This window comes from Oncorhynchus mykiss, chromosome 2 (genome assembly GCF_013265735.2).
Source record: "Oncorhynchus mykiss isolate Arlee chromosome 2, USDA_OmykA_1.1, whole genome shotgun sequence".
In the NCBI taxonomy this organism is placed as follows: Eukaryota; Metazoa; Chordata; class Actinopteri; order Salmoniformes; family Salmonidae; genus Oncorhynchus; species Oncorhynchus mykiss.
Window position 1 is genome coordinate 74,846,179 of NC_048566.1, and position 18,572 is coordinate 74,864,750.

The window sequence follows — 18,572 nt, forward strand, 5'->3', positions numbered from 1 at the left end:
GTGTGTTTGTGACAGAGCAGAATTGAGGGCACTTGAGGGATTCTGTTTCTAACTACAAGCAGAAGTTCTCTCTCTCCCTCTCTTTTTCTTTCTCCCCCTCCCTCCCTCTCTTACTCTGTCACTCGTCTTTTTCTTTCATTCACTCATTTTCCCTTCCATTGCCTTTTTTTGTAATGCATGTCCATCCCTCCTTTCTCTTATTTTCCCCACTTCTCTCCCATTTTCCTCCCTTGTCTCCCTTCCCTCCCCCTCCCTCTCCCCTCCCTCTCAGGGCTTCTGACATAAAAACACACTTCAGTGAGTGGGGCATTTTCCATGATGAAACATTAATGATGTACACAGTTATTTATTCCAAGAAAGAAAGAAAGAAAGATAATCCATACTACATACATCATGTGGCAATCAGGACCCAGTCACTAATGAACGTTTTCATTTATTACAGAGCATTACGAAACGGGTTGTTTGGATTCTGTTTGTGTTTGTGTGTGTGTGTGTGTGTGTGTGTGTGTGTGTGTGTGTGTGTGTGTGTGTGTGTGTGTGTGTGTGTGTGTGTGCATGCATGATGTGTGTGTGTGTGTGCGGCTGAGGGGAATAGTGCTGGGCTGTGTGTGGGAGAGGGTGTGTGGGAGAGGGTGTGTGGGGACTCTGGTGTGTTTGTGACAGAGCAGAATTGAGGGCACTTGAGGGAATCTGTTTCTAACTACAAGCAGCAGGTCTCTCTCTCCCTCTCTCTTTCTTTCTCCCCCCTCTCTCTTTCTTTCTCCCCCTCCCTCCCTCTCTTACTCTGTCACTCCCATCTTTTTCTTCCATTCACACGTTTTCTCTTCCATTGCCTTTGTTTATACTGCATGTCCATTTACTCTTATTTCCCCTCTTCTCTTCCTTTTTCCTCCCGTCTTCCTTCCCTTCTCCTCCCGTCTTCCTTCCCTTCTCCTCCCTCTCCCCTCCTTCTCAGGGCTTCTGACAAAAGAAATAATTACATCAGAGATTGGGGCATTTTCCCTGGTGAAACATTAATGATGTACACAGTTATTTATTCCAAGAAAGAAAGACAGATAATCCATACTACATACATCATGTGGCAATCAGGACCCAGTCACTAATGAACGTTTCAATTTATTACAAAGCATTATAAAATGGGATGTTTGGAATCTGGATGATGATTGGTTGAAAGCAGGGAGTTACAGCACCACAATCCCCGCATTTCACAGGTAATGCCTGTTTTAACAGTTCCATTAGATTTATCAATGCGCATCCACTGTCCCACAGCCCAGCCAATCAATTTATAAAATTCATTCATTATATATATTATAATGGATATAAAAGACAGGTAACGGTTGCAAAGAGCAACATTAAAATTAAAATAATGAGACTATATACAGGGTACCAGTACCGATGTACGGGGGTACAGGTTAATCAAGGTTATTTAGGTAATATGTACATGCGGGTAAGGGTAAAGTGACTATGCCGGGATAATAAACAGATTAGCTGTTTGATTAGATGTTCAGCAGTCTCATGGCTTGGGGGTAAAAACTATTAAGAAGCCTTTTGGACCTAGACAATTTTCTCCAGTACTGCTTGCTGTGCTGTAGCAGAGATAACAGTCAATGAATAGGGTGGCTGGAGTCTTTGGTAATTTCTAGGGCCTTCCTCTGACACTGCCTGGTATAGAGGTCCTGGATGGCAGCATTACCCTCTGTAGCGAAATTGCAGGGCGCCAAATTCAAAACAACAGAAATCCCATAATTAAAATTCCTCAAACATACAAGTATTTTACACCATTTTAAAGATATGAGGACACATGCCAAGTCTTTTCAGTCTCCTGAGGGGAAATAGGTGTGGTTGTCTGGGTGTGATTGGACCATGATAGTTTGTTGGTGATGTGGACACCAAGGAACTTGAAGCTCTCAATATAATCCACTACAGCCTCGTCAATGAGAATGGGGGTGTGCTCGGCCCTCCTTTTCCTTTAGTCCACAATCTTCTCCTTTGCCTTGATCACGTTGAGGGAGAGGTTGTTGTTCTGGCACCTGTTAAGGCTGTGTAAGGCAGGCAAAGTCAGGTGCAGGAGAGCAGAGTAGAGTAAAGAGGCACACTTTTATTCTGGTCAAAAAATAGGCACAACATGACATCTAAGTGCCCATAAAACACGGAACAAGAATACAAAAGTATAACGCGTGAACATAGACCATTAACAAGTAAACAATTACACACAAAGACATGGAAGGGAACAGAGGACTGAATACATGCAGTGTGATTATGGAATGAAAACCAGGTGTGTATGAAACAAGACAAAACAAAAGTATGAGAAGTATGAGAAAAAGTATGAGAAATGGAGCGGAGATGGCTAGAAAGTTGGTGACGCCGATCGCCGAACACCGCCCGAACAAGGAGAGGAGCCGACTTCGGTGGAAATCGTGACAGCACCACACTGTCAGGTCTCTGACCTCCTCCCTATAGGCTATCTCATCGTTGTCGGTGATCAGGCCTATCACCGTTGTGTCGTCAGCAAACTTAATGATGGTATTGGAGTCGTGCTTGGCCACGCAGTCATGAACATGACTGCGTGTCATGAACAGAGAACAAAGCAGGAACAAGCATGCACCCCTGAGGGGCCCCCGTGTTAAGGATCAGCGTGGCAGATGTGATGCTACCTACCCTTACCACCTGGGGGCGGCCGGTCAGAAAGTCCAGGATCCAGTTGCAGAGGCAGGTGTTAAGTTCCAGGATCCTTAGCTTAGTGAGGAGCTTTGAGGACACTATGGTGTTGAACGCTGAGCTGTAGTCAATGAACAGCATTCTCACGTAGGTGTTCCTTTTGTCCAGGTGGGAAAGAGCAGTGTGGAGTGCAATAGAGAATGCATCATCTGTAGATCTGTTGGGGCGCTATGCAAATTTGGGTGGGTCTAGGGTTCCTGGGATAATGATGTTGATATGAGCCTTGACCAGCCTTTCAAAGCACTACATGGCTACAGACGTGAGTGCTACAGATCGGTAGTCATGGTTGAAAACAGGTTGAAGACAGGTTGAAAATGTCAGCAAAGACACTTGGTAGTTGGTCAGGGCCAGTGGTGTAAAGTACTTAAGTAAAAATACTTTAATGTACTACTTAATTAGTGTAATGGGGTATCTGTACTTTGCTATTCATATTTTGGACAACTTTTACTATTACTTCACTACATGCCTAAAGAAAATATTATATTTTTACTCAATACATTTTCCCTGACAACCCAAAGTATGTAAATTGTTACATTTATGAAGAGAACAAGTGGTCGTCCAAACTGTCTATGACCTGTTGGACTCACTAATCACAAAATGCATCTTTTGTAAGTAATGTCTGAGTGTTAAAGTGTGTCCCTGGATATCCATACATTTTAAATACACAGATTTTGAAATTATTTATATTTATACTTTTACTTTTGATTATAAAGTATATTTACAACCAAATAATTTTTGACTTTTTTGGAAGCAGTATTTTACTAGGTGACTTTCACTTTTCCTTAAATAAAATAAAAAATCCTCCGCAATCTGAACGCAATAATGACAAAACAAAAACTGTCTTTCAGAATAGTCTGCACACTTATAAAACATTAATACAATAAGTACCTTATTTACATAAGTATTCAGACCCTTTGCAATGAGACTCGAAATTGAGCTCAGGTGCATCCTGTTTCCATTGGTCATTCTACAACTTAATTGGAGTCCACCTGTGGTAAATTACATTGATTAGACATGATTTGGAAAGGCACACACCAGGTACCAAAACATTTCTGCAGCATTCAAGGTCCCTAAGAACACAGTGGCCTCCATCATTCTTTATTTATTTTTTTTGTACTGTGACCCCTTTTTCTCCCCAGTTTCGTGATCTCTAATTGGTAGTTACAGTCTTGTCCCTACTCTGCATTTTCCCTACACGACCCTGCCAAGCCGCACTGCTTCTTGACACACTCCTCGCGTAACCCGGAAGCCAGCCGCACCAATGTGTCGGAGGAAACACCGGCCAGCTGGCGACCGAAGTCAGCTTGCAGGCCTCCATCATTCTTAAATGTAAGAAGTTTGGAACCAACAAGACTCTTCCTAGAGCTGGCTGCCGGGCCAAACTTAGCAACCAGGGGAGAAGGGCCTTGGTCAGGGAAGTGACCAAGAACCAATGGTCACTCTGACAGAGCTCTAGAGTTCCTCTGGGGAGATGGGAGAACCTTCCAGAAGGACAACCATCTATGCAGCACTCCACCAATCAGGCCTTTATGGTAGAGTGGCCAGACGCAAGCCACTACTCAGTAAAAGGCACATGACAGCACGCTTGGAGTTTAAATGTCAAATTTCGAAGAGGTTCCAAACTTCAAATTTCAGGTTTAGTCATTAACTCCATATTTTTAAGGTTAGGGATAAGTTCAGACATTAACTCCAAATTCGTAAGGTTAAGGTGAGGGTTAAGGCTTGGTATAGGCTTAAAACAAAAATAACTTTCTATTGCTGGATTCAAACTTGCAACCTTTGGAATCAGATGCTTAACAACATCCTAGCAAAACCGAAACCTACTTGAAGGTTACAGCGAACACTGTTGCCCCTAGTAGAGTTTTCACATCTTCTCCGACAGCATCATACAGGATGGATGTCAAATACTGACTTTTGTCATGGGTGACCTTGCTGGTACATAAACCCAGGTTTTCTAATGCTATGTATTTGACCAAATCAAATCAAATCAAATTTTATTTGTCACATACACATGGTTAGCAGATGTTAATGCGAGTGTAGCGAAATGCTTGTGCGTCTAGTTCCGACAATGCAGTAATAACCAACAAGTAATCTAACCTAACAATTTCACAACAACTACCTTATACACACAAGTGTAAAGGGATGAAGAATATGTACATAAAGATATATGAATGAGTGATGGTACAGAACGGCATAGGCAAGATGCAGTAGATGGTATCGAGTACAGTATATACATATGAGATGAGTAATGTTGGGTATGTAAACATATAAAAGTGGCATTGTTTAAAGTGGCTAGTTATACATGTATTACATCAAGATGGCAAGATGCAGTAGATGGTATAAAGTACAATACATACATATGAGATGGGTAATGTAGGGTATGTAAACAATTTATTAAGTGGCATTGTTGAAAGTGGCTAGTGATTAAATTTTTTACATCAATTTTTCCAATATTAAAGTGGCTGGAGTTGAGTCAGTATATTGGCAGCAGCCACTCAATGTTACTGGTGGCTGTTTAACAGTCTGATGGCCTTGAGATAGAAGCTGTTTTTCAGTTTCTCGGTCCCAGCTTTAATGCACCTGTACTGACCTCGCCTTCTGGATGATAAAGGTGTTGTCAGTACAGTTGCATCAAAGCGATATTGGCACATCCCAGAAGAAGCAGTCCTCCATAGGAATTAATAGAATTCTACAGTATTTCAATTTAATGTTTCAAGGACAAAATTACAGTCACATTAGAACACTTTAATAAATTATTCTTTAAAGAAAATGTGGGGAAGTGCCAAGATGGAGGTGCGGTGGCTTCAAAAGTGCACCCCTGCTTAGCCAGCTAGTGTATATATAAATAATTAGTCATAACATGAGAATAAAACCCTTTCCTGCTGTCAAATGACCAAAGCACCCTCTAGTTACCTCAAAGTGGAATGTTCTAAATATTTTTCATAATTTCATAATGAATAAACATTTCAACTCTATGTCTGAAATGGTACAGGTGTCTTCTTTTTTTAAAGCCTGTACCATGTGTGAGAGGTGTATACTTTCGTTTCAAAGTAGTTTTGTTTAAGACTACCAAGCAACACTCTGTGTGACCCTGATTTTTCCCACTGCAGTAATATTAACGACCAGCCTGTTTGGTTAGCAACTTAAGAAGCTCAGAAATAACAAATCATTTTTGCCCGGACTCTATTGTCTGGTGGAAGGATGAAATAAAACAAATGTACTCGGTAAAATAACGTCTTTAAGTAAAACATGTCGATAATCTTTTTTAAATATGTTGGCAACCATTTTATAAACGCAATAAGCTCCTCGAACCTGTGAATTATCATTTTATAAAATAAATAAGGCCCAAGATCCTGGGAATTACCATTGGCTTTGCCTCGGATCTAAGAACAGCCCTTGGTCGGGAGTTATCACATGACAATCCCTGGGTTCTCATGTCTTATTACTGTACTTAAATATACATTTAGCTAACAACCAACTGCCCACTAACAGGCTGACCACACCACTCACGTTACTCGTGCGAACGTTGCAAAATAAATGTACACATACATGTTATTCAATCATTGCATCCACACCGCTCATGCGCGTCAACGAGCAACTACGTAGCCAGGCGCTAAAGTAGAACTTGGATCTATTTTTGATGTGTGATACGCTGCAAGTCCCGCCTCTCCCATCTCATCATTGGTTTTTAGGAGCATATACCCACGTGGGTGATTGAAAGATGAACTGAGGTCCATACTCCAGTCCAGGTGGTGGTGGTAATGCACCTTGAAGTTGGTTGCCAACCGCCATATAAAGTCCAAAAAACAAGAAGAAGCCTGAAGGAGGAGACATTACTAGAAACAATCTCGGTTTATCCTTTTATCTGTGGATTAATTGTTGGAGAAGAGGACCTTAAAATAACAACCCAATGTTTATATCCCAGGAAAATGAGCTAGCAACAGCACGATAGCTAGCTAAATTGCCATAAATATTCAATGCTTTTCGACCTGTTCCCAAATTAATATAGTTGGTTCAGAGTTCGTTTTGATCATTCAACCTGCGTGTCCTGATCTCGTCTGGTGTGGGTGGACAAAATCAACATGCGCACGATGGCACACGTGCACGCACTGTGTAGTCATTATGTAAGGTGTTGATTTATCATAAAACCCTTTGAAACCTTCCACCAGCTAATGTTTCCATTTATCACACATAGTAATACATCTACTATCAATCCCACATTGGGCTGCAGATTAGTTTTAGAGGCCTCGGTTTCAGATTGGTTGTACTGTATATTGGTTGTAGGGAGGTCTCAGGGTGGTTGTAGATGATTGGTTGGTATAACACAGACAGCTGAAGACAAATTCAGTGTAATGTATGACTGTGGTGTGACCTGGACTACATCAACAGGACATTCCCATTAGTCTACTGAGCAATTTGAATACAGTGTTGACTTGACATGACAACGAATGAAAAAGGCAGGTAGGCGTTCATAGAATTAGGAATTAAAATACTAATAGGATCTCATTGCAGGTGTTATTGTTACAGGGTAGGAACCAAAGTGTTGGTCAGTGCTATATCTTTACCCCAACATAGAGTCTAGTGAGCTATATCTCTACCCCCACATAGAGTCTAGTGAGCTATATCTCTATCCCACATATAGAGTCTAGTGAGCTATATCTCTACCCCCACATAGAGTCTAGTGAGCTGTTTCTCTACCCCCACAAAGTCTAGTTAGCTATACCTCTACCCACACATACAGTTGAGTGAGCTACACCTCTACGCCACATAGAGTCTAGTAAGCTATATCTCTACCCCCACAGAGTCTAGTGAGTTGTATCTCTACCCCCACAAAGTCTAGTGAGCTATATCTCTAACCCCACAGTCTAGTGAGCTGTATCTCTACCCCACACATATAGTCTAGTAGGCTGTATCTCTACCCCCACATAGAGTCTAGTGAGCTATATCTCTACCCCCACATAGAGTCTAGTGAGCTGTATCTCTACCCCCACATAGAGTCTAGTGCGCTGTATCTCTATCCCACATATAGAGTCTAGTGAGCTATATCTCTACCCCCACATAGAGTCTAGTGAGCTGTTTCTCTACCCCCACAAAGTCTAGTTAGCTATACCTCTACCCACACATACAGTTGAGTGAGCTACACCTCTACGCCACATAGAGTCTAGTAAGCTATATCTCTACCCCCACAGAGTCTAGTGAGTTGTATCTCTACCCCCACAAAGTCTAGTGAGCTATATCTCTAACCACACAGTCTAGTGAGCTGTATCTCTACCCCACACATATAGTCTAGTAGGCTGTATCTCTACCCCCACATAGAGTCTAGTGAGCTATATCTCTACCCCCACATAGAGTCTAGTGAGCTGTATCTCTACCCCCACATAGAGTCTACTGAGCTGTATCTCTACCCCCACATAGAGTCCAGTGAGCTATACCTCTACCAACACATAGAGTCTAGTGAGCTGTATCTCTACCCCCACATAGAGTCTAGTGAGCTGTAGCTCTACCCCACACATAGAGTCTAGTGAGCTGTATCTCTACATCATACATAGAGTCTAGTAAGCTGTATCTCTACCCCCACATAGAGTCCAGTGAGCTATACCTCTACCCACACTTAGAGTCTAGTGAGCTATATCTCTAACCCCACAGTCTAGTGACCTATATATCTACCCCACATATAGTCTTTTGAGCTATACCTCTACCCCCAAATAGAGTCTAGTAAGCTGTATCTCTACCCACACATAGAGTCTAGTGAGCTATATCTCTATCCCACACATGGAGTCTAGTAAGCTGTATCTCTACCCCCACATAGATTCCAGTGAGCTATACCTCTACCCACACATAGAGTCTAGTGAGCTATATCTCTAACCCCACAGTCTAGTGACCTATATATCTACCCCACATATAGTCTTTTGAGCTATACCTCTACCCCCAAATAGAGTCTAGTAAGCTGTATCTCTACCCACACATAGAGTCTAGTGAGCTATATCTCTACCCCACACATATAGTCTAGTAGGCTGTATCTCTACCCCCACATAGAGTCTAGTGAGCTATATCTCTACCCCCACATAGAGTCTAGTGAGCTGTATCTCTACCCCCACATAGAGTCTAGTGAGCTGTATCTCTACCCCCACATAGAGTCTAGTGAGCTGTATCTCTACCCCCACATAGAGTCCAGTGAGCTGTATCTCTACCCCCACATAGAGTCCAGTGAGCTATACCTCTACCCACACATAGAGTCTAGTGAGCTGTATCTCTACATCATACATAGAGTCTAGAAAGCTGTATCTCTACCCCCACATAGAGTCCAGTGAGCTATACCTCTACCCACACTTAGAGTCTAGTGAGCTATATCTCTAACCCCACAGTCTAGTGACCTATATATCTACCCCACATATAGTCTTTTGAGCTATACCTCTACCCCCAAATAGAGTCTAGTAAGCTGTATCTCTACCCACACATAGAGTCTAGTGAGCTATATCTCTATCCCACACATGGAGTCTAGTGAGCTATATCTCTACCCCACACATATAGTCTAGTGAGCTGTATCTCTACCCCACACATATAGTCTAGTGAGCTGTACCTCTACCCCACACATATAGTCTAGTAGGCTGTATCTCTACCCCCACATAGAGTGTAGTGAGCTATATCTCTACCCCCACACAGAGTCTAGTGAGCTGTATCTCTACCCTCACATAGAGTCTAGTGAGCTGTATCTCTACCCCCACATAGAGTCTAGTGAGCTGCATCTCTACCCCACACATAGAGTATAGTAGGCTGTATCTCTACCCCACACATAGAGTCTAGTGAGCTATATCTCTATCCCACACATAGAGTCTAGTGAGCTATATCTCTACCCCCACATAGATTCCAGTGAGCTGTATCTCTACCCACACATAGAGTCTAGTGAGCTATATCTCTAACCCCACAGTCTAGTGACCTATATATCTACCCCACATATAGTCTTTTGAGCTATACCTCTACCCCCAAATAGAGTCTAGTAAGCTGTATCTCTACCCACACATAGAGTATAGTGAGCTGTATCTCTACCCCCACATAGAGTCTAGTGAGCTGTATCTCTACCCCACACATAGAGTCTAGTGAGCTGTATCTCTACATCATACATAGAGTCTAGTAAGCTGTATCTCTACCCCCACATAGAGTCCAGTGAGCTATACCTCTACCCACACTTAGAGTCTAGTGAGCTATATCTCTAACCCCACAGTCTAGTGACCTATATATCTACCCCACATATAGTCTTTTGAGCTATACCTCTACCCCCAAATAGAGTCTAGTAAGCTGTATCTCTACCCACACATAGAGTCTAGTGAGCTATATCTCTATCCCACACATGGAGTCTAGTGAGCTATATCTCTACCCCACACATATAGTCTAGTGAGCTGTATAGCTACCCCACACATATAGTCTAGTGAGCTGTACCTCTACCCCACACATATAGTCTAGTAGGCTGTATCTCTACCCCCACATAGAGTGTAGTGAGCTATATCTCTACCCCCACACAGAGTCTAGTGAGCTGTATCTCTACCCCCACATAGAGTCTAGTGAGCTGTATCTCTACCCTCACATAGAGTCTAGTGAGCTGTATCTCTACCCCCACATAGAGTCTAGTGAGCTGTATCTCTACCCCACACATAGTCTAGTGAGCTGCATCTCTACCCCACACATAGAGTATAGTAGGCTGTATCTCTACCCCACACATAGAGTCTAGTGAGCTATATCTCTATCCCACACATAGAGTCTAGTGAGCTATATCTCTACCCCCACATAGATTCCAGTGAGCTGTATCTCTAACCCCACATAGTGTTATTACACACATGGCCACACTGAACATTACTAATGTCACCTCAGAGAACACTCACACATGTTGGCTGTCACTATTTCAGGAAAAACACGATTTGACAAAAACATTTAAGGGAAAATAGTTTTGCTCAGGAGTCCAACAATCTGGAGCCCTTCCTCCCATCTAACTTTTTTTTCTTCCCTCCTGATAGACGAGACCAATGTTTAATCATACTGGCTACGTTTTTCTAGGACTCAGGTAAACAGATATTCCATCCAGCTTTCCAGCCATAAGTGTGGAGGGAGTGTATCAATACTGCTTCTATCCAACCACATTGGTCTGTGGGGAGAGACAGAGACATAGATAGAGAGAGACAGTGAGGGAGACCAAGAGACAGAGGTGGAAAAATACAACGAAAGGATGCAGGGACTGAGGCGCCCAGAATTACAGAGTATTACAGACACTCATCTCAACAGTTCCTTGGAGACTACTTCATTACTGGCTCTCCCTCACACTCTCTCCCTGTTCCCCTCTCTAACACATACCCTCCTTGCCCCTCCCTCTCTCTCTTCCTCCCTCCACCTGACTGTCGCTAATTCACAAGTTTCACAATACATTTCCCATTATTATGCATCATTATTTTCCCTTCTCCCTTGCCCTCGATCTCTCACGCGTGTGTGTGTGTGTGTTAGAGATGATGTGTTAGAGAGGTTTAGGTTTGAGAGAAACAATTTTGGCACCAGGTAATGGTGAAAGTAAAGGTGACAGTATCATATCAAAAGGCGGTTTACTTTCAGTAAACCTTTGGGTTACTTTCCCCTTAAAAGGCATTAGAAGATGACAAAAAGATCCCATCAAATGCATTTTGGTGTATCATCATAGTGGTCTCTGACGTGTGGTCAGACTCGCTCAGGTGGAACAAACATAAACTTTTTTCAATGCTGAAATGAATGTAATTGAGAAAGGAGTCATAATGTATTTTTTCCACAAACATCCTTTATTTCAACGTAATCCAAGAAGTAATCATCTAGTTTTTCAAAGTATTTGTAATCTGATTAAAATATGTTTGCTGGTAAAGTAACTGATTACAGTTACCATTTTTTTGTAATCAGTTTACATGTAATCGATCACTCCCAACCCTGGCATTCAAAATAACACCCCTCAGATAAAAATGTGGCAAATATTTCATTGCATAATACTGGGCTGTTAGTTGACAATGACCTAATGGTTGCTGTAGTGGTTTGAAGTTCTTCACCAGAGCCTACAGGAAAACAGACATCCAGACAGTCATTATTGTCTATTTTTACTCCAGTGTTATATTCATATTCCCCACAGTTCTCCATTGTGAGTTATATAGTCTTGCTCTGTTTGGCTAACCTGTTCAAGCACCCAGGCATTACACAGCAAAAACACTGGGCTGGCTATTGAGACAATAATTACAATGACCTCATGGTTGTTGTGGTTTGCAGTAATTAACCAGTGTCTACACTGAGACTGGCTGGTCGTAATAGTGAATGGAGAATAGTCTCTGTTTTCCACTGTGAGTTGGCTCTGTGATCTAGTTCTGCTTGACTGGCCCAGTCAAGGTCAGTTCCCCCAGCCAGACCATTTGGTCGTTGGCTCTCCAGCATAGGCACTGCCGAGTGGCCACACAGTCTAAGCATGGTTGGCAGTGCTGAATCATAGAAAACATTTTGTTGCATGCAAGCTAGTGTGGGGAAGAGGGTGCGAGGGAGTATGTGTGATGGGCAAGAGAGAACACAATCAACAGAGAGATATGAAATCTGAGCCAAAGCACTCTCTCTCTCTCTCTCTCTCTCTCTCTCTCTCTCTCTCTCTCTCTCTCTCTCTCTCTCTCTCTCTCTCTCTCTCTATTTCTCTCTCTCTCTCTCTCTATCTATCTATCTATCTAGACTCACTGAGCACAGACGTCAATTCAACATCTTTTCCACATTGGTTCAATGTAATTTAATTGAAGTGATGTGGAAACAACATTGATTCAACCAGTGTGTACCCAATGGGGACCCTGCTTCATGTCTCCATGTGGGGATGGGATGTTTCCTCCCTGACATGGTGAATATACTGAGGAGACACATCACGAAGTCTGCTATAAGATGCTATTAGATGATGTGTATGCTAAGACTTCACTGCCTCCCTTATTCACTTTATTTATCTTTAGTCTAATGTATTTATTTCCCTGGGTATATCAGATACCGTATGAATGTCTGCGGTCTTTTATTGTAAATGCTCTCTCTCCCTCTGTTCTCTTTCCAGAGATGTTGGAGTCCAATAACTTGGTGACATTTGAGGGCCTGGCCAATAGCTCAGCTTACCACACGTTCCTATTGGATGAGGAGAAGGGTCGTCTGGTGGTGGGAGCCAAGGACCACATATTCTCCTTCAACCTGCTCAACATCAGCAGAGACCTGGCACAGGTACTGTACGCCTTATAATACATCATAACCTGGTCAATTCAGCAGTCATTTGGCACAGGTACTATGCTGAACATATAATACAGATATAACCTATTTATGATGCATTATAACCTAGTTCACATCAGCAGATCCCTGGCACAGGTACTGCACACCTTATAATACATTAATAACTATCTATGATACATTACAACCAAGTCAACATCAGCAGAGTCCTTGCAACGGTAACTGTTACATTTGGTCAATATCAACACACTTTTAAATACAATACATTATGAACAAATATGAAAATGCTCTGGAGAATAGCGTCTGCTAAATTACTAAAATGTTAAATGGCGCTGACGGACAGGGCTGCCGTGTTTCTAGCTCTTAGGAAACTTTGCAGTATTTTTTATGTGTTATTTCTTACATTATTAGCCCAGGAAATGTTTTGTGTTATGACGTACAGCCAGGAAGAACTTTTGGAAATTCGAGAGGCGGTAACTCACCAGCATTATGACCAGGAATTTGACTTTCCTGAATCGGAACCTTTGTTCGTACCCTTCAGGGCAATTGAACTGATTCCAGAGTCTGTTCCAAAACACCGCAGGTGGAAAAAAGGTACTGGGAGAGGACTTTTAGTCCGATTCAGGAGGTGCGCACACCACCCACCGCTTCCGATGATGTTTCTCGCTATTGTTCAGTCTCTGGATAACAAAGTTCACGAGCTCAGGGCGAGGATTTCCTTCCATAGAGACATCAGGGATTGTAAAATACTCTGTTTCTCGGAAGCATGGCTCTCGCAGGATATACTGTCTGAGTCCGTTCAGCCAGTTGGGTTCTCAGTTCATTGCGCATACAGGAATAAATATCTCTCTGGGAAGAAGAAGGGTGGTGGTGTATTTTTTATGATTACTACTTATGGTGTGATTGTGATAACATACAGGAACTCAAGTCCTTTTGCTCACCTGACCTAGAACACCTCACAATCAAATGTCGACTGTATTACCTCTCAAGAGAATTTTCTTCGGTTATAGTCACAGCCGTGTATATTCCCCCTCAAGCCGATACCACGACGGCCCTCAAAGAACTTCACAAAACGTTATGCAAACTGGAAACCACATATCCTGAGGCTGCCTTTATTGTAGCTGTGGATTTTAACAAAGCAAATTTGAGGAAAACGTTACAGAAGTTCTACCAACACATTGACTGTAGTACTCTCGCTGCTAAAACACTCGACCACTGCTACTCCGGGATGCCTACCTCATTCCTATAGGCAGAATCTCAAACAGGAAGTATCTGTGCTAAGGTCTATTCAACGCTGGTCTGACCAATCGGAATCCATGCTTCAAGATTGTTTTGATCACATGGACTGCGATATGTTCCGGGTAGCCTCCGAGATACATACACTGATACGGTGACTGAGTTTATCAGGAAGTGTATAGGAGATATTGTACCCACTGTGAATACTAAAACCTACCCTAACCAGAAACCATGGGTAGATGGTAGCATGCGAACCATTGCATTTAACCATGGCAAGGTGACTGGGAATATGGCTGAATACAAACCGTGTAGTTATTCCCTCCATAAGGCAAACGTCAGTATAGAGACAAAGTGGAGTCGCAATTCAACGGCTCAGACACGAGACATATGTGACAGGGTCACTGGTGTTCCTATACCCAAGAAGGCAAAGATAACTGAACTAAATAACTATCGCCCCACAGCACTTACTTCTGTCATCATGAAGTGCTTTGAGAGACTAGTCAAGGATTATATCACCTCTACCTTACCTGACACCCTAGACCCACTTCAATTTGCTTACCTCCCCAATAGATCCTCAGACGATGCAATCACCATCGCACTGCACACTGCCCTATCCCATCTGGACAAGAGGAATACCTATGTAAGAATGCTGTTCATTGACTATAGCTCAGCATTCAACACTATAGTACCCTCCAAGCTCACCATTAAGCTCGAGGCCCTGGGTCTGAACCCCGCCCTGTGCAACTGGGTCCTGAACTTCCTGACAGGCTGCCCCCAGGTGGTGAAGGTAGGAAACAATACCGCCACTTCGCTGATCCTCAACACTGGTGCCCCATAAGGATGCATGTTCAGCCCTCTCCTTGTACTCCCTGTTCACCCATGACTGCGTGGCCACGCAGGCCTCCAACTCAATCATCAAGTTTGCAGACGACACAACAGTAGTATGCCTGACTACCAACAATGACAAGACAGCCTACAGGGAGGAAGTGAGGGCCCTGGGAGTGTGGTGCCAGGAAAATAACCTCCCAACCAATGTCAACAAACCTAAGGAGCTGATTGTGGACTTCAGGAAACAGCAGAGAGAGCGCCCCCCTATCCACATCGATGGGACCGCAGTGGAGAAGGTGGAAAGCTTCAAGTTCCTCGGCGTACACATCACTGACAAACCAAAATAGTCCACCACCACAGACAATGTGATGTAGAAGGCGCAACAGAGCCTCAGCAGGCTGAATAAATGTGGCTTGTTACCTAAAACCCTCACAAACCTTTACAGATGCACAATAGAGAGCTTTCTGTCGGGCTGTATAGCAGCCTAGTATGGCAACTGCACCGCCGGTGGCACCCGATGTCACAGGAAGATCATAAACAACCACCCAAGCCACTGACTGTTCACCCTGCTATCATCCGGACAGCGAGATCAGTACAGGTACATCAAAGCTGGGACTGAAAAACAGTTTCCATCTCAAATCAAATCGAATCAAAATGATTTGTCACATACACATGGTTAGCAGATGTTAATGCGAGTGTAGCGAAATGCTTGTGCTTCTAGTTCCGACAATGCAGTAATAACAAATGAGTAATCTAACCTAACAATTCCAGAACTTCTACCTTATACACACAAGTGTAAAGGGATAAAGAATATGTACATAAAGATATATGAATGAGTGATGGTACAGAATGGCATAGGCAAAATGCAGTAGATGGTATCGAGTACAGTATATACATATGAGATGAGTAATGTAGGGTATGTAAACAAAGTGGCATAGTTTAAAGTGGCTAGTGATACATGTATTACATAAAGATAAAGATGCAGTAGACGATATAGAGTACAGTATATACATATACATATGAGATGAGTAATGTAGGGTATGTAAATATTATATTAAGTAGCATTGTTTAAAGTGGCTAGTGACATATTTTACATCAATTTCCATCAATTCCCATCATTAAAGTGGCTGGAGTTGAGTCAGTGTGTTGGCAGCAGCCACTCAATGTTAGTGGTGGCTGTTTAACAGTCAGATGACCTTGAGATAGAAGCTGTTTTTCAGTCTCTCGGTCCCTGCTTCATTGCACCTGTACTGACCTCGCCTTCTGGATGATAGTGGGGTGAACAGGCAGTGGCTCGGGTGGTTGTTGTCCTTGATGATCTTTATGGCCTTCCTGTGACATCGGGGGGTGTAGGTGTCCTGGAGGGCAGGTAGTTTGCACCCGGTGATGCGTTGTGCAGACCTCACTACCCTCTGGAGAGCCTTACGGATGTGGGCGGAGCAGTTGCCGTACCAGGCGGTGATTCAACCCGACAGGATGCTCTCGATTGTGCATCTGTCGAAGTTTGTGAGTGCTTTTGGTGACAAGCCGAATGTCTTCAGCCTCCTGAGGTTGAAGAGGCGCTTCTGCGCCTTCTTCATGATGCTGTCTGTGTGGGTGGACCAATTCAGTTTGTCCGTGATGTGTACGCCGAGGAACTTAAAACTTACTACCCTTTCCACTACTGTCCCATCGATGTGGATAGGGGGGTGCTCCCTCTGCTGTTTCCTGAAGTCCACAATCATCCCCTTTGTTTTGTTGACGTTGAGTGTGAGGTTATTTTCCTGACACCACACTCCGAGGGCCCTCACCTCCTCCCTGTAGGCCGTCTCGTCGTTGTTGGTAAACAAAGCCTACCACTGTAGTGTCGTCCGCAAAGTTGATGATTGAGTTGGAGGCGTGCATGGCCACGCAGTTGTGGGTAAACAGGGAGTACAGGAGAAGGCTCAGAACGCATCCTTGTGGGGCCCCAGTGTTGAGGATCAGCGGGGTGGAGATGTTGTTACCTACCCTCACCACCTGGGGGCGGCCCGTCAGGAAGTCCAGTACCCAGTTGCACAGGGCTGGGTCGAGACCCAGGGTCTCGAGCTTGATGACGAGTTTGGAGGGTACTATGGTGTTAAATGCTGAGCTGTAGTCGATGAACAGCATTCCCACATAGGTATTCCTCTTGTCCAGATGGGTTAGGGCAGTGTGCAGTGTGGTTGAGATTGCATCGTCTGTGGACCTATTTGGGCGGTAAGCAAATTGGAGTGGGTCTAGGGTGTCAGGTAGGGTGGAGGTGATATGGTCCTTGACTAGTCTCCCAAAGCATTTCATGATGACGGAAGTGAGTGCTACGGGGCGGTAGACGTTTAGCTCAGTTACCTTAACTTTCTTGGGAACAGGGACAATGGTGGCCCTCTTGAAGCATATGGGAACAGCAGACTGGGATAAGGATTGACTGAATATGTCCGTAAACACACCAGCAAGCTGGTCTGCGCATGCTCTGAGGACGCGGCTGGGGATGCCGTCTGGGCCTGCAGCATTGCGAGGGTTAACATGTTTAAATGTTTTACTCACTTCGGCTGCAGTGAAGGAGAGTCCGCATGTTTTGGTTGCGGGCCGTGTCAGTGGCATTATATTGTCCTCAAAGCGGCAAAAAAGTTAGTTAGTCTGCCTGGGAGCAAGACCTCCTGGTCCAAGACGGGGCTGGTTTTCTATTTGTAATCCGTGATTGACTGTAGACCCTGCCACATACCTCTTGTGTCTGAGCCGTTGAATTGTGACTCTACTTTGTCTCTATACTGACGCTTAGCTTGTTTGATTGCCTTGCAGAGGGAATAGCTACACTGTTTGTATTCGTCATGTTTCTGGTCACCTTTCCCTGGTTAGAAGCAGTGGTTCGCGCTTTCAGTTTCACGCGAATGCTGCCATCAATCCACGGTTGCTGGTTTGGGAATGTTTTAATCGTTGAAGTGTGGAATCAGATTGGTCAGACCAGCGTTGAACAAACCTGAGCCCGGGAGCTTCTTGTTTTAGTTTCAGTCTGTAGGCAGGGAGCAACAAAATGGAGTCGTGGTCAGCTTTTCCCGAAAGGAGGGCGAGGGAGGGCCTTATATGCGTCGCGGAAGTTAGAATAGCAATGATCCAAGGTTTTACCAGCCCTGGATGCGCAATCGACATGCTGATACAATTTAGGGAGTCTTGTTTTCAGATTAGCCTTGTTAAAATCCCCAGCAAAAAATGAATGCAGCCTCAGGATATGTGGTTTCCAGTTTGCAAAGAGTCAAATAAAGTTAGTTCAGGGCCATCGATGTGTCTGCTTGGGGGGGAATATATACGACAGTGATTATAATCGAAGAGAATTCCCCTGGTAAATAATGCGGTTGACATTTGATTGTGAGGAATTCTAAATCAGGTGAACAGAAGGACTTGAGTTCCTGTATGTTGTTGTGATCACACCACGTCTCGTTAATCATAAGGCATACGCCCCCGCCCCTCTTCTTACCAGAAAGATGTAAGAAGAGGGGCGGGGGTGTCTCTCAAGGCCATCAGACTGTTAAAAAGCCATCACTAACACATTAGTGGCTGCT

General features: G+C 43.7%; 1 protein-coding gene across 1 annotated transcript in view; it reads left to right on the forward strand.

Moving 5' to 3' along the window:
* Nucleotides 1-18,572, forward strand: part of LOC110496116 (semaphorin-3ab) — a 62,560-nt gene that overhangs the window by 17,912 nt on the left and 26,076 nt on the right. Inside the window, exon 2 of the mRNA XM_021571821.2 lies at nt 12,791-12,951. Within this exon, the coding sequence (XP_021427496.2) occupies nt 12,791-12,951 (161 nt within the window). The remainder of the gene's footprint in view (nt 1-12,790; nt 12,952-18,572) is intronic.